The 13,857-nt window shown below is 40.1% G+C and overlaps 1 protein-coding gene across 1 annotated transcript; it reads right to left on the bottom strand.

Annotated features, from left to right (window-relative positions):
- Positions 1–688: 688 nt before the first annotated feature.
- Positions 689–13,561, bottom strand: SPMIP5 (sperm microtubule inner protein 5). Its single transcript, XM_060767025.2, has 5 exons — positions 13,504–13,561; positions 11,920–12,141; positions 8,524–8,710; positions 3,100–3,197; positions 689–876 (listed from the first exon to the last, which is right to left on the bottom strand). The coding sequence occupies exons 1-5, from the start codon at positions 13,559–13,561 to the stop codon at positions 689–691; spliced, it is 753 nt and encodes a 250-aa protein (XP_060623008.1).
- Between the last annotated feature and the right edge of the window lie 296 nt (positions 13,562–13,857).

Below are 13,857 nucleotides of genomic sequence, written 5' to 3'. Positions count from 1 at the left end.
AAAATATGGAAGAGAAAGAAAGAACGGGGAAAAAGATGGAGGAAAAAAAGAACAGCTGGGTTACTGTGCCAAGAGAGAGGAGGAGAGACCGCGTACCTTCCCCAGTCTTTTCTTCTCTAGTTTTCCCCTTCCAACTTTTCCTTATTCATATTCAAAATGTATAGTCAAAATAAACTATGGTGATTATTGGAAGGATGTAAGCACATTTACATTGAAGAAGATTAGAATAATGATTTAATCAGAGTTGGACAGTCTTATCTTAAATTACAGTTTTATGTAAACATTCAAAACATTTAACCTGCTGATGCCTCGATTAATGTAATTTTATTGGTATCTATTTTTGTTTTGAAATTTACCAGTAGCTGCTGCATTTCCCACCCTCGGCTTATACTCGACTCAATATGTTTTCCCAGTTTTTTGTGGTAAAACTAGGTGCCTTAGCTTATATTTGGGTGGGCTTATACTTGAGTATATATGGTACCTATATATCTGGAGTCCCATAAAAATTTCAGAAGCCCTGGTCTAGATGACTTCACAACTTATAAAGTATCCCATACTGCAGTTTATGGCACCTAACTTTGCAAGCAAGAATATCAAGAAAGTTGAAATACTTACAACTGAACATATGAAGATGAGCAAATATAGAAGGCTTAAAAATGTGCTCATATTCAATATTACTACATGTTTTTTATTGTCTACTTTCATTTTCAAAACATGAAGCAGGTAAGGCTTTCTCATCTTCCTTGATAGACTCTTGAACTGCTTCAGCCTTGTGCTTCTTCTTAAGATAAGCTCCATAACTCACATCAGAGTGATTACAAACAGAACAGCTTCTGCACACATTCCCAAAGGTTTTTCCAATGCCAGAACGTTCATCTACAAGACACAAGCATTTGTTTTAATGTTGGAAGGCAAATGTCAAGTGCAGTCACCCAAGAAAGCGGAAACTCTTGTCCTCTGGGATCAAAGTGAGTGAGGTGGGGAGGGAAAGAGACTCAGACTGAAAAGTTACTGTATGGAGTAAGAATCATATGCTATAGGGTAGCAATTCTGAGCCATCATTCCTTGGTAGAAGTAAAGGTCTCTAGCTCTGAAACATCATGGTTAGAGGTTGTAATAGCCACTGCTTGGAAAAGTTCAGAATGTCTGATTTTAGGGAGGGCTATAATTTCATCATTAACATCTAAATCTAAGGGAGAGTGCTGAATTAACAGAAAATAGAGTCTGCTATATTTTTTTTGACAGAGAACTATGGATACACACATGTTTATGTTTTGTTCACAAGATTCCTGTTTCCAAACCATCTACATGTAAAGCCCTTTCCAAAAGGTTGCGATCTGAAGTGGGATCAAATAGCAATAACAGTGTAGTGCTGATGTAACAACTTGGTGTGTATAATTAGTATTATGCCTCAAATCTGTAGGTCAGGGATGGGAAACCTTTGGCCGTTCAGGTGTGTTGGATTACCTTTCCCCTGAAACTTTCATTTGGTTCAAAGTTCCCCATATATATTATAATTGTTTGAAAACTGAACTGCTGAACAGTTCAGGAAACACAAACCTCCATGTTGGAAAAATCACCACCACTCATTTCTTGAAATTTGAAATTCCCATTACTCCCTTTAAGGCTGACTTGCAACTCCCATAATCTCTCACTACTGGATATGGCTGCTATGAATTGCAGACCAACAACTTTTGGAAGGCTTCACGATTCCTATCCATGGTTTACCCTTATTAATATGTATGCTGAGATCCTTTCATGACCACAAGCTGTACAAGAACTGAACACGTATGTGATCTAGGAAAATCTTTTGGTGCAGAAGGCCACATGCTGAAGCCACATGTAAGAGAGGTGGATGGGGCTGAAACCACTAAAAGGAAGAACTATATATGGACACACTATCTATCTCAGTTGTTCTCAACCTATGGGTCCCCGGGTGTTTTGGCCTACAACTCCCAGAACTCCCAGCTAGCTGACCAGCTGTTAGGATTTCTGGGAGTTGAAGGCCAAAACATCTGGGGACCCACAGGCTGAGAACCACTGCACTATCCCCTTTCTGGCTCATCCATTGCCCATTCTTCTTCCCCACTGAGTAATTTACTGTGAAAAAGAAAGATTGCTGGTGCCAGAAGTTTGAATCACTTGCAATGAGTTTTTGAAATGATGCCAAATGTCCTCAATAATTGCAATAAAGAGATTAGTTTATATACTGGGGCTGCGCAAACACTCAAGGACTTGAATACATTCAAAGCACGGTCAGGCACAATCATCCTGCCTGTCTTCCTAGCATTTTGGCATTAACTGTTTCATCTCAATGTCATGTATTTATATTTATACACTTAAACTATTTGCAGGCTGCCCTACAGTTTAACAATGCCCTTGGTGGATAAAATCATTAAAATGCAACAATGTAGGGTAGCACAGCACTTAAAATCAGCAGAAAGAAAAGAGAAGTGTGACACTGAGAGATTATCTTTGACATGCATGCTCAATTAATGCCATTTCTATTATCAGGCTTATACTCATAGGAATACTCACGCACTTAGATATTTTATCAAATATGTATCCCAGAGTTTAACTCAAGCTGATTCTTGAAAGATATAATTTACTATGTGATCACCCACATAATTTGTTTTCACACAATGGCCTACCTCAGAAGGCTAATAATCTTCATGTACCAATCTTGTACACATGAGGTTCACTTACACAGCAGTTATAGTGTATTATTCCACTTTAACTCATGCAAGTCCATCCTTTGGAAATCTGGAGTTTGTCATTGCTCTGGGGAAGAATTTTAACGCCTCCTTCCTAAACTGCTAATCTGCAAAGGAGATTGACCGCTGCCACTAGTATGGCAATGTAGATAGCTGGGGAGTACATCTCCTAAAAGTTGGAGCAGTCTTAGAGCAACTTGATTGATGCTGCTAAAGTTCAAGGCAATGACAGGGATGCCTTGAAGGAAAAGAATGCAGGAAAAATTGAGAAGCAGCTGCCTATCTATTTTGATTCATTGTTTACCCTCAAAAGAGAACCATGTATATTGTAGCAAGCGATCTTGGTAAACAGTCTCATTCAAAGAATAAAATTCTGTACACTTACGTGGAATGTGTCCTGTATACTTGGGTAACATTCCTTCTGGTCTATAGAATCGCTGGTGTGGATGAGGTTCTTTGGGTTTGGTTATTATTATTTCTTTACTAAAATGGAAAGAAAAGGACATCATTCATGTCTTAATATTTCATATTTTCCAACGTAGTTTACTATATGATGCTTTATACAGTATTTGGTTAAGATATATCCTCTATAACATGGGAAAGTATTGCCCTATTTTTCAAAAGAATGAGTTGCTCACCTATAACTGTGTTTCTTTGAGTAGTGATCTGTGAAATTTATACATAAGGGTTATCTGTGCATGTGCGGTGTAGTTTGGAACCTTCCAAATCTCTAACTTGAAACATTTTGGCAGTAACCAGCCTTACTCAATCTCTCCATATTGTATAAATGCCCCTGGGAGGAGGCAGAGCCTCAGTTCCTCTTTTCCGCTGCTAATAGCAGCAGTTTGGAACCTCTCGTCTCTCTTGTAGCTATTTCTAATAGTTTTCTCTAACGGCTTGACTCGGACTGCTTCTGGTTATCGTTTTGCTTCTTTTGCTATTCTCTTGACTTTACTTGGACTGTTTTAAGACTACGCTGCCCCAGTCTCCCACCAGCCCTGACTCGGACCTCTGAAACACCTTCAGGCTAGTTCGTATTGTTGAGATGTCATCCACATCCTTTTTCAAGAAGTATACAGCCTGCGGAAGTAAACTCCCAGATTCCAATGGCCACACTATGTGTTTGTTGTGCCTAGGTGAAGGCCATATCCCTTCGTCCAGCCCGATCTGTCAGGACTTCACTCCTCAAGTGCAGCATAATAGGGAGTTCCGACATAGGTCACCAGGCTTCCTGCCCAAACAAGCACTCGACCTCTAAGCTGTCGGACCTGCCACCTTTCAACACCCGGCCTCATCCCTGGAAGTGGTTCTCAATTCTTAGGATCCTTGCTTTTTATGTACATAGGACAGCTTCTCACATGAAGTCTCCTGCTTTACACAGTATTTGGTTAAGATATACCCTCCATTACATGGGAAGATCTTGCCCTATTTTTTTTAAAACTAGGTTCTCTGCTTCTGCTGATGGGCTTCAATTAATTCAGCCAATTTTACCAAGGATGTTTCCCTTCTAACAAAAACTCTGGGCCTTTGACAGCTATGTGAGAGAAAGGAATTGCCCACATAATAAAAAGACTAGACCCTTTGAATATTTGTCTTGTCTACAGCTAACAAAAGTCCATAAATGTTCAGGTAAGATGAGGTAGCAAGTGACGTTTTGCCTTGTCGGTTCCTGCTCTTTGATGAAGTAGACATCTTGCTTTTACAGTCAGTGAATGGCAGAAATATTTTAGTAGAGGAAAAACAGTATGCAGTGTGAACATATAACCACTATGTGTCTCTCCTTGTGGAAAAAAGTGGGGTATAAATAAGCATAACAACAACAACAGCAACCTCTGAGGATGCCTGCCACAGATGCAGACGAAACATCAGGAGAGAATGCTTCTAGAACATGGCCATACAGCCCGAAAAGCCTACAACAACCCAATAATAATAATAATGCAAAGACTCTGGCACAAGCCAGAAAAGGTGGTTCCAGTGGTGATCTGCACACTGGGTGCAGGGCCTAAAGACCTTGGCCTGCACTTAAACACAGTTGGTACTGACAAAATTACTATCTGTCAGCTGCAAAAGGCCACCCTACTGGGATCTGCACGCATTATTTGGCGATACATCACACAGTCCTAGACACTTGGGAAGTGTCCAACGTGTGATCCAGTACAACAGACAGCAGAGTGATCTTGTTTGTTGTGTACTAATCTTGTATTTCAAATAATGATGATGATGATGATGATGATGAAGACGATGATGATGATGATGTTGAATCCTCTCCTTAGATTGTTGACTTAAAATTTAAGGTGGAACCATTCTGCCATCTTGTATTGCTTGTGTATGTATTTGTGTGTGTTTTAATTTTTTTTTACCAAAAAATTAATCTGATGGTGAATTATGTTCCAAGTCCTCAAAATCAGAATTAAATGTATGGTTACCCATGGTGTCCCGAAGGGCTCTAGTTATTAATAGTAAAAAAAAGGTTGGCAGACCTTATGACATCCTCGCTTTGCAATCAACATAACATGGTCTGGACCAAGAAATGGTTAAAACATCTATCTGACAACTACAACCAAGGCAGAAAACTGGAGTTTGAAACACTTGGGGACTTTGGGAAATATACTACAGAGCATTAACTGTCTCTAGCTTCCACTTAAAATATGGATGGATGTCACCCCGTAAGATATTGTTGGATGAAAATTTGTACTCTCCCACTCCACTGGTTACACTGGCTAGTGCTCCACTCCAGCAACATCTGGGGTCCACACATTCCTGACTTCTGATCTAAATCAACATTTGGAATTTGAATGTGGGCTTTCTATGTTTCATCTCCCTTCCTACCAAGTCAAAGGCCTCTCACACAACATGATCAAAGGATCTTAAGAACACCACAGGAGAACAGGCTACACAAACAACCTAACATTTTTTTTAACATATATGAAAAGATAACATTCTATAAGGAAAAAGGGGAAATGGAAAGGATTAACAATCAAATTGGGATATCTAATAACAACAAAGTAAAACAAAAAAGGTCACAAATTCATAGACCACACATTTTGCAGGCACAAAATTAGAAGCAGCTTGAAGCATGAATGTAATAGTACTTAATAAATATTGAGCATCTTTAGTTGAGCTTCCTTGTTGTTGTTTGTCTTCATATCATTTATGACTTATGGGAAACCTCTCACAGGGTTTATTTGACATTAATTTGTGCAAACGGGTTGCCTTTGAATTTATCTGGTGCTGGGGAAATGTGTTTGTAGTTTGGTGAGGCTGTGACAGGATTCCTGCTTTTGTTCATTGCACTAGAAAGCATTTATGGGAAAGTGTGGGAATGTCAATCAGGTGCTTCCCTAGTGAAAGAGAAATAGCCCCACTCCATCAATCACTTCTTGAGCAGTGTTGTCATGAAGCTAAGACCCAGCTTCCAAACAGAAGGTTCATCAAAACAGCAAGCAATCCAAGTTCAAACCAAAGATTCCACCTAAAGAGGCACAAATTGAAGATGAGTCCATAGTTCGTTCTGAGATCCAAAAGCCAGTTTCCGCAGATAACAAAGTCCAAGATCAATCCAAAATCCAAATGCCAAGTTCCAAGAGATAGTCAGAAGTTCATTAATTCCAAGATCACATACAATCCAAGGCCACAGCTCCAAACACCAACATTGCTACAGGCAATAAGTTGAAACTCCCGATAACCTTTTCTGCTAGGTTTCCAGTGGCTGCCTATTGATAGTTAGTTTTTCAGCTAATCGGGTGGACCTGTGAACTTGAGCTTTTTCTCTACGCAAGTTTTTAAAGAGCCAGAACACTTGCCCATATGTATTTGCTTATTCTTGCTGTACAGGCTGAGAAGTGGTAGCTTCCTCCTAAGGCTCATCTTCCAAGCTCAGCTAAGGAAGATGCTGTGCACTGCTGGACTCCAACTCAGATGCTGCCCCCTCTAACATCTCCTTCTCCACACACTTACTATCAGAGATGGCTTCAACAAGTGTGGATTGGGAAGAGGCTCAGGATGAGTTTGAATGTGTAGCACCAAAACTACTGCAACTCTGCAACAGGATTTCAACCAAAGACTACATTCCTATGACCCCGGTTCCATGTATCCATGGGACACTATGAAGATATCAAAGACACAGTAAAAGGAAGGGTATCCCCTATGTGAAAAACTATGGTACAGATTGAGTATCCCTTATTTGAAATGCTTGGAACCACAAGTGTTCCATATTTTGGAATTTTTTTTCCAGATTTTGGAATACTACATAATGAGATATCTTGGAAAAGAGACACAAGTCTAAACATGGAATTCACATGTTTCATATACACTTTATAGACATAACCACAAGTTCATTTTATGCAAATACTTTAAATAATTTTGTGCATGAAACAAAGTTCGTGTACATCGAAATATCAGAAAGCAAAACTCACTTTCTCAGACATCCATATAGATCAGTGTTTCTCAACCTCCCTAATGCCACGGCCCCTTAATACAGTTCCTCATGTAGTGGTGATCCCTAACCATAAAATTATTTTTATTGCTACTTCATAACTGTAATTTTGCTACTGTTATCAATTGTAATGTAAATATCTGATCTGCAGGATGTATTTTAAAAACTGGTGGTGGTGGGGGGGGGGGTAGATTTTGTTATTTGGGAGTTGTAGTTGCTGAATTTTATAGTTCATCTACAATCAAAGAGCATTCTGAACTCTACAAACAATGGAATTGAACCATTGTTCAACACAAAATATTGGAAGGCTTTGGTGGGCAATGACCTTGAATGGAATTGAACCATTGTTCAACACAAAATATTGGAAGGCTTTGGTGGGCAATGACCTTGAATTTTGGAGTTGTAGTTCACCTACCTCCAGAGAGCATTGTCAATTCAATAATGGATCTAGACCAAACTTGGCATGAATACTCAATATGCCCAAATGTGAACACTGGTGGAGTTTGGGGGAAAATAGACCTTGACATTTGGGAGTTGTAATTGCTGGGGTTTATAGTTCACCTACAATCAAAGAGCATTTTGAAGCACACTAATGATAGAATTGGGGTCAAACTTTCCACATAGAGCCTCCATGACCTCAGAAAATACTGTGTTTTCTGATAGTCTTTGATGACCCATCTGACACCCTATCACGACCCCACCAGGGGACCTGACTCCCAGGTTGAGCAACACTGACATAGATTATTTGTGCACTTAATATTTGTTATATACGAGGGATTTTATGTTCTAGAACAGTGTTTCTCAAACTCTGCCCCTCCAGGTATTTTGTACCTTCAGCTCCCAGTAATCCCAGCCATTTTACTAGCAGTTAGGAATTGTGGGAGCTAAAACATTAAATTTCTTATATTACAAAAAACAAATAAATCTTCATGTTTTTAATTCTCAGTATTTTTTAAAAATTAAGCATTTTTTAAAAAATCACTTTGGGCCATATAATTTGGGTGTGCAAAAATATTTATGAATGCCATTTATTTATCCAGTTGATATTATTCTCAGCTTGACTGTTAATGATCAGGATGTTTCAGTATCTTAGGCTCGTTCCCACAGGGGTATACAATCCACGTTGAACTGGATTATAAAACAGTGTGGACTCTGATAGTCCAGTTCAAAGCAGATACTGTGGATTATCTGCCTTGATATTCTGGCTTATATGGTTGTATGGAAGGGCCCTCAATCTAAGCATATTATCTTCAAGTCAGCATACTCTCCTATAGACCACTTTGCATCCCATTTGGGAGAAAAGGAGGATATATATCCAATCAATAAAGAAGAAGGAGAAGGAAGAGGAATTATAAGAGCTTAGGTTCAACATACATGGGTTGCTGGATCGTATAATCACGCTGAACTCTATCCAAAGAATTCTTAAAATCTTGGTAACAATTTTCTGCCATGGTATGATAGCGTACTCCATGACCAAATTCTGTGACCTTTGACCTGGGCACAAAGCCAGTCCATCCTGGTATGGGTGGCTCCAGCAGATCCCTTCTTGTCTCTACAGGTCCTGAAAGATAAAAGAGAGGCATGTTCATTACAAAAAGTCAGACCTTATCCCAGAGGCACAAAGTGTCTGAAAATAAAATACATTATTTCTTTCATTTGCCATGAAGGCTTGAAGCATGAGAATAACAATGCATATGTGATACTATGTGTTCTGGTACAGCTGCACCAGGAGCTCCAGTTTATCTTGCTATTTGTTGATTACTGCATGTATTTTAAAGTTCTATGCTGTTGCAGTTAGATGGCTTTCCTTAATTTGCATTTATTGGATCTATGACCTGTCAATTATCATTAGGTTCCCTGGTCCCGCCCCCTTTTTGGGTTTTGGAGGGAATAGGAGCCATTTTGGGTCAGTCCACACAGAGAAGTCTTTCATACAGGACATAAAACCAGGAGTTCCTGTAGAAAGCTTTGTCTTTTACAGCTTGGCCGGGGAGATATACAGCCCCACAGCTTGGCTGGGGAGATACAGCCCATAGCTTGGCCAGAGAGATACAGTCTCAGCACAGCTCTTTTGCTGAGGCTTTTACAGCCTTACAGCTCCTTTGCTGAGGGAATCCAGTCCCACAGCACTTCAGCTAGCCATCACTGAAACCTGAACACCTTCTTTTCCCCTGGAAGTCTACAAAGGACTCTGTTTGGTAAGGGCCACTCGCGGCAGCCAGAAGCAGTTGGTACTGGGCGTAGGGGCTCCACGCCAACAGAGGCAAAGACAGACTGCCCAGATAAGAGGTTAAGGATTTCCCCATTAATCAAAATACAGTTATGAAGATAGTGCCTGTCCCCTGTGGACAAGATTGAGAGAGCCAATAGACTATAAAGAAAGCCTTGAAGTACTTGTTTGATTTCAATATTAAAGAACTTTGTTGAACCTTTAAGCAATCTAAAGACTCTGTCTAAGGAAATCCAAAGGCCTTTAATCTGAGGCATCCCCGGCATCCCATTGGGCACACAGAATTTATGTCCTGTCTGCAGTCTTATGTACAGGCCCAGCGTGCGACAGCACACTATGTAATTATACATTCAGCCATGTGGAATTGGAGGATGCATACATTGTATTGTTGAAGGCTTTCATGGCCGGAATCACTGGGTTGTTGTAGGTTTTTTCGGGCTATATGGCCATGTTCTAGAGGCATTCTCTCCTGACGTTTTGCCTGCATCTATGGCAAGCATCCTCATAGGTAGTGAGGTCTGTTGGAATGAGGAACAATAATTTATATAACTGTGGAATGACCAGGGTGGGACAAAGGATTCTTGTCTGCTGGAGCTAGGTGTGAATGTTTCAACTGACCACCTTGATTAGCATTTGATGGTCTGGTAACAGAAATCAATTTCTATTGTTCCCTGTTTGCAACAGCAAAGCTGTAAGAGCCCTTTCTATGCTGCTTGGCACAGGCCCCTTCTACACTGCCATATAATCCAGTTTATCAAATGAGGTAATCTGGATTTTATATGGCAGTGTAGAAGAGGCCTCAGAGGTGTTCTGCAACATATATATTTTTAAACAAAAGATTGGATTTGTTTGGCGGGCGGGGAGGGGAGCTCCTGGCGTTTTCCAAAGAAGGAACTGCCATTACTCCTTAACAACTACAATCAATCAAAACAGATGTGCTATCTCCTCCACTTTCACATGTGGCATTCAGGCCACACACAGGCTGCTACCATGAGTTTTCCCTATATTAAATAAAAAAACAGAGTTTTGTTACTAGCATGTGATATTTGCATACCACAGCACAGGAACAAAGGTCAATATTTTACTTAAAAAGAAAATCAAAGCAGCCTTGAAGTCTCCACATTTTCTTCTGAAAATAAAGCGCAGCTAGGATGTTTTTTGTATTAGAAAATCTCAGGCAAATAAGAATTAATTCTCCTTTGCAACACACTAAAATCACTCACATATAAAGTTAATTATAATAAATTTAATATTTAATTGCACTGGTAGACAGTTAATATTTAATTGCACTGGTGTGGTCCTGATACAGACCCAAAAGGCACTTTTTTATGGACCCGCACTTTCCAGATTCCCCAACTATCCTTTTCTTGACCAAAGCAAAAGGCACAGGGAATTGCCTCACCTGTAAGCATTCAGGATTGGGGAAATGATACAAAAGGTTGGCTAGGGTAGACCCTTTTTCACTCAGACTCAGCCCCCCCCCCCCCGAACCAAACTCAGCCCCCCACCCCAAATCGAAATCCTGGCTACGGGCCTGGCCTTCACGTAATTTCCAACGAATAGTGGCCATAGGTTGAACCTAATTATCACAGGGTTTTTATTCAGGATAGGTTTGCTGTTACCTTCCTAAGTACAATAGTGGCTTGGATGAAAAGCGTTCTTCACAATAGAGTGGCACTTCCTATTGTGAAGGGAGGATATGGCAGACATTGGTGCAACGCCTTCATCCTTTCAGTTTGATTTCATCTTCCCACATGCCATTCTAACCCAGAAGGCTCTCATAAGGAACACTAAAATTAATGTTAAGGAAATGGATATTAAGCAACACTTCCCTAATTAAAACAACAACTCTTGTTGTGTCATCCAAACCAAATATTAGTTGCACTCTGATCTGTCCTCTATTCCCAAACCACAAAATAAAACATCGAAATTGCCTTGTTGGAAGAGCGGCAAGTGTGAATACAAGCTCCTTGCAGATCTGGAAAACATAATAAATTAACCAGGGAGATAATCTGCTTCCACAGGTAAGTGGGAAATTGCAAAGTTCTCGGGCTTATAGTTATGTTGCAACATGGCCAACTGAGGACCCTCCCACAAAGCCCTATATCCCAGAATATCAAGGCAGAAAATCCTACAATATATGCTTTGAATTGGGTTATCTGAGTCCACACTCAGATAATGTGGGATTTCCTGTCTTGATATTCTGGGATATAGGGCTGTGTGGAAGGGCCATCAGATGTATTAAACCGGGAACTATTGTTGCATGCAACTGTGAATATTGTTTATGACTATATATATTTCCAAATAGGCAATGTGGCTAAGAATGTCTGACCTAATAAGCTTTTTGGAAATGAATAAGCAATTATCAGACTCCCAGAAACCTTTGATGTTACTTACCTTCACAAGAACATGGCATTGACATCATGAATACTGCAACAAAGCAGCATCCATAGGAAAACTTAGAACAATGCTGTCTGCCCCATAAAAGTGAAGTCTGTTTAGCTAAGCCCCACATTCATTAGAAGTGATGCATACCATACCCAGCATATTGGGATGATGTTTGTAATTATAGTCATCAAGTACATTTAATGTATCTTCATTGGAGCAGATGGGTGGTAGTTGTGGGTCTGTAGCTGCAATACATCTCAATTCATTCATTTGGTCATTTCTCCGCTGAGTTGCATCACGAAATGTGTTGACACACCAAACAGAATCATTTCCATAGCTGGTTCCAATTCGGTAAAATCTAAGAGGAATGTAGCCTAGAAAAAAATAACAATAAAAGGACATTGTTGCTCAGCAAAATAAAGATGCAACTATCAAGATAGTCTAGGATCCACCATCTCAACCAATGGTGAGAGATGGCTGGAGTGTAGTAGCTGGAAGGACCTACACTCTCTATCTCTGTTTTGATATAAAATAGCAAGAAATGGGTTGGCTTGAGTATACAATGTGAAAGAATCTTCCCTTTATTGAGATATGAGTGTCACGACTCAGGTCCCTTCTACACTGCCATATAAAATCCAGATTATCTGCTTTGAACTGGATCATATGGCAGTGTTGACTCATATAATCCAGTTCAAGGCAGATAATGTGGATTGTCTGATTTGATAATCTGGATTATATGTTAGTGTAAAGAGAGGTCTCAGTTCTAGAATATGTGAGTTTATTGAGTGGTAATAACTTCAATCTCCTTCCTAGCATCCGTGACGAAATCCATGCCCAGGTAAATTTCACCCAAATAGGAAAGCTAACCCACACATAATCTCTGTTGGACAGCTGTCACAGAGAATGGGATTTTGCAATGCTAGAAGAATTCATCTTGGGAGTCAGCAAAACCCTTTTTAGTTTTGTGGGTATCAGGGATGGCAAAGCAGCCAATGCAGTAGCTGCTAAACTTCATTTGGAAGCATGATATAATGGTTTGAATTGTTGTTCATTCGTTCAGTCGCTTCAGATTCTTTGTGACCTCATGAACCAGCCCACACCAGAGCTTCCTATCGGCCGTCACCACCCGCAGCTCCTTCAAGGTCAAGCCAGTCACTTCAAGGATGCCATCCATCCATCTTGCCCTTGGTCGGCCCCTCTTCCTTTTACCTTCCATTTTCCCCACCATCATTCTCTTCTCCAAGCTTCCCTGTCTCCTCATGATGTGGCCAAAATACTTCATCTTTGACTCTAATATCCTTTCCTCCAGTGAGGAATCGGGCTTTATTTCTTGAAGTATGGAACTGGTTGGATCTTCTCGCAGTCCAAGGCACTCTCAGAACTTTCCTCCAGCACCACAGTTCAAAAGCATCTATCTTCCTTCACTCGGCCTTCCCTATGGTCCAGCTCTCACATCCATAGGTGACTACCGGGAATACCATTGCTTTTACTATGTGGATCTTTGTTTGAATATTGCACTAAAATTCCTGAAGACCAGGGTTTCAATCTCTGCTCAGTCATGAAAACCTTCCTGGTGGCCTTTGGCAAATCACACTTTTTCAGCCTCTATATAAATTCTTCCAAGAGAACCTTATGATAGGGTATCTGTCAAAGCTAACTTGAAAGTACTGGTACATAACAACAATGATATGCTGAGAAATTGGTTCAACACTATGGCCAAAACTATCTATAATTACCTGTATATCCAGGTAGCAAAGGGTGGCTTTCATCTACTTGTCGCCGGAAGGCATTCATGCTATTACAAACTATGCTGAAAGAAAGTAGACATCATAATGGAATCTATGCAGTAACATTAATAAGACTATTCGAAAAATATCCTGTGCAAACAATAGTGATGTTTCAGCTTGTCAGTGCTTTTAATTATTCATTGTTTTTCATAAGTTGGTACATTATAGGAGAAATATTCCTGTCTTCACAGAATCATCTAAGACTGGATCTACACTGCCCAATATCCCAGGATTTGATCCCAGATTTTCTGTTTATCCCAGATTATCTGGCAGTGTAGACTCATATAAATCAGTTCAAAGCAG

The sequence above is a fragment of the Anolis sagrei genome, chromosome 3 (assembly GCF_037176765.1).
Source record: "Anolis sagrei isolate rAnoSag1 chromosome 3, rAnoSag1.mat, whole genome shotgun sequence".
Classification (NCBI taxonomy): Eukaryota; Metazoa; Chordata; class Lepidosauria; order Squamata; family Dactyloidae; genus Anolis; species Anolis sagrei.
This window is presented reverse-complemented; position numbering and strand designations above follow the sequence as displayed.

Excerpts from the sequence above, each read along its gene's own strand:
- SPMIP5 (XM_060767025.2), bottom strand. The coding sequence starts at position 13,561 with ATGAATGCCTTCCGGCGACAAGTAGATGAAAGCCACCCTTTGCTACCT. Across the intron at positions 3,198-8,523 it reads TATACGATCCAGCAACCCAT|TAAAGAAATAATAATAACCA; the intron begins GTATGTTGAACC and ends TTTCCATTTTAG. Across the intron at positions 877-3,099 it reads GTATACAGGACACATTCCAC|ATGAACGTTCTGGCATTGGA; the intron begins GTAAGTGTACAG and ends TGTGTCTTGTAG.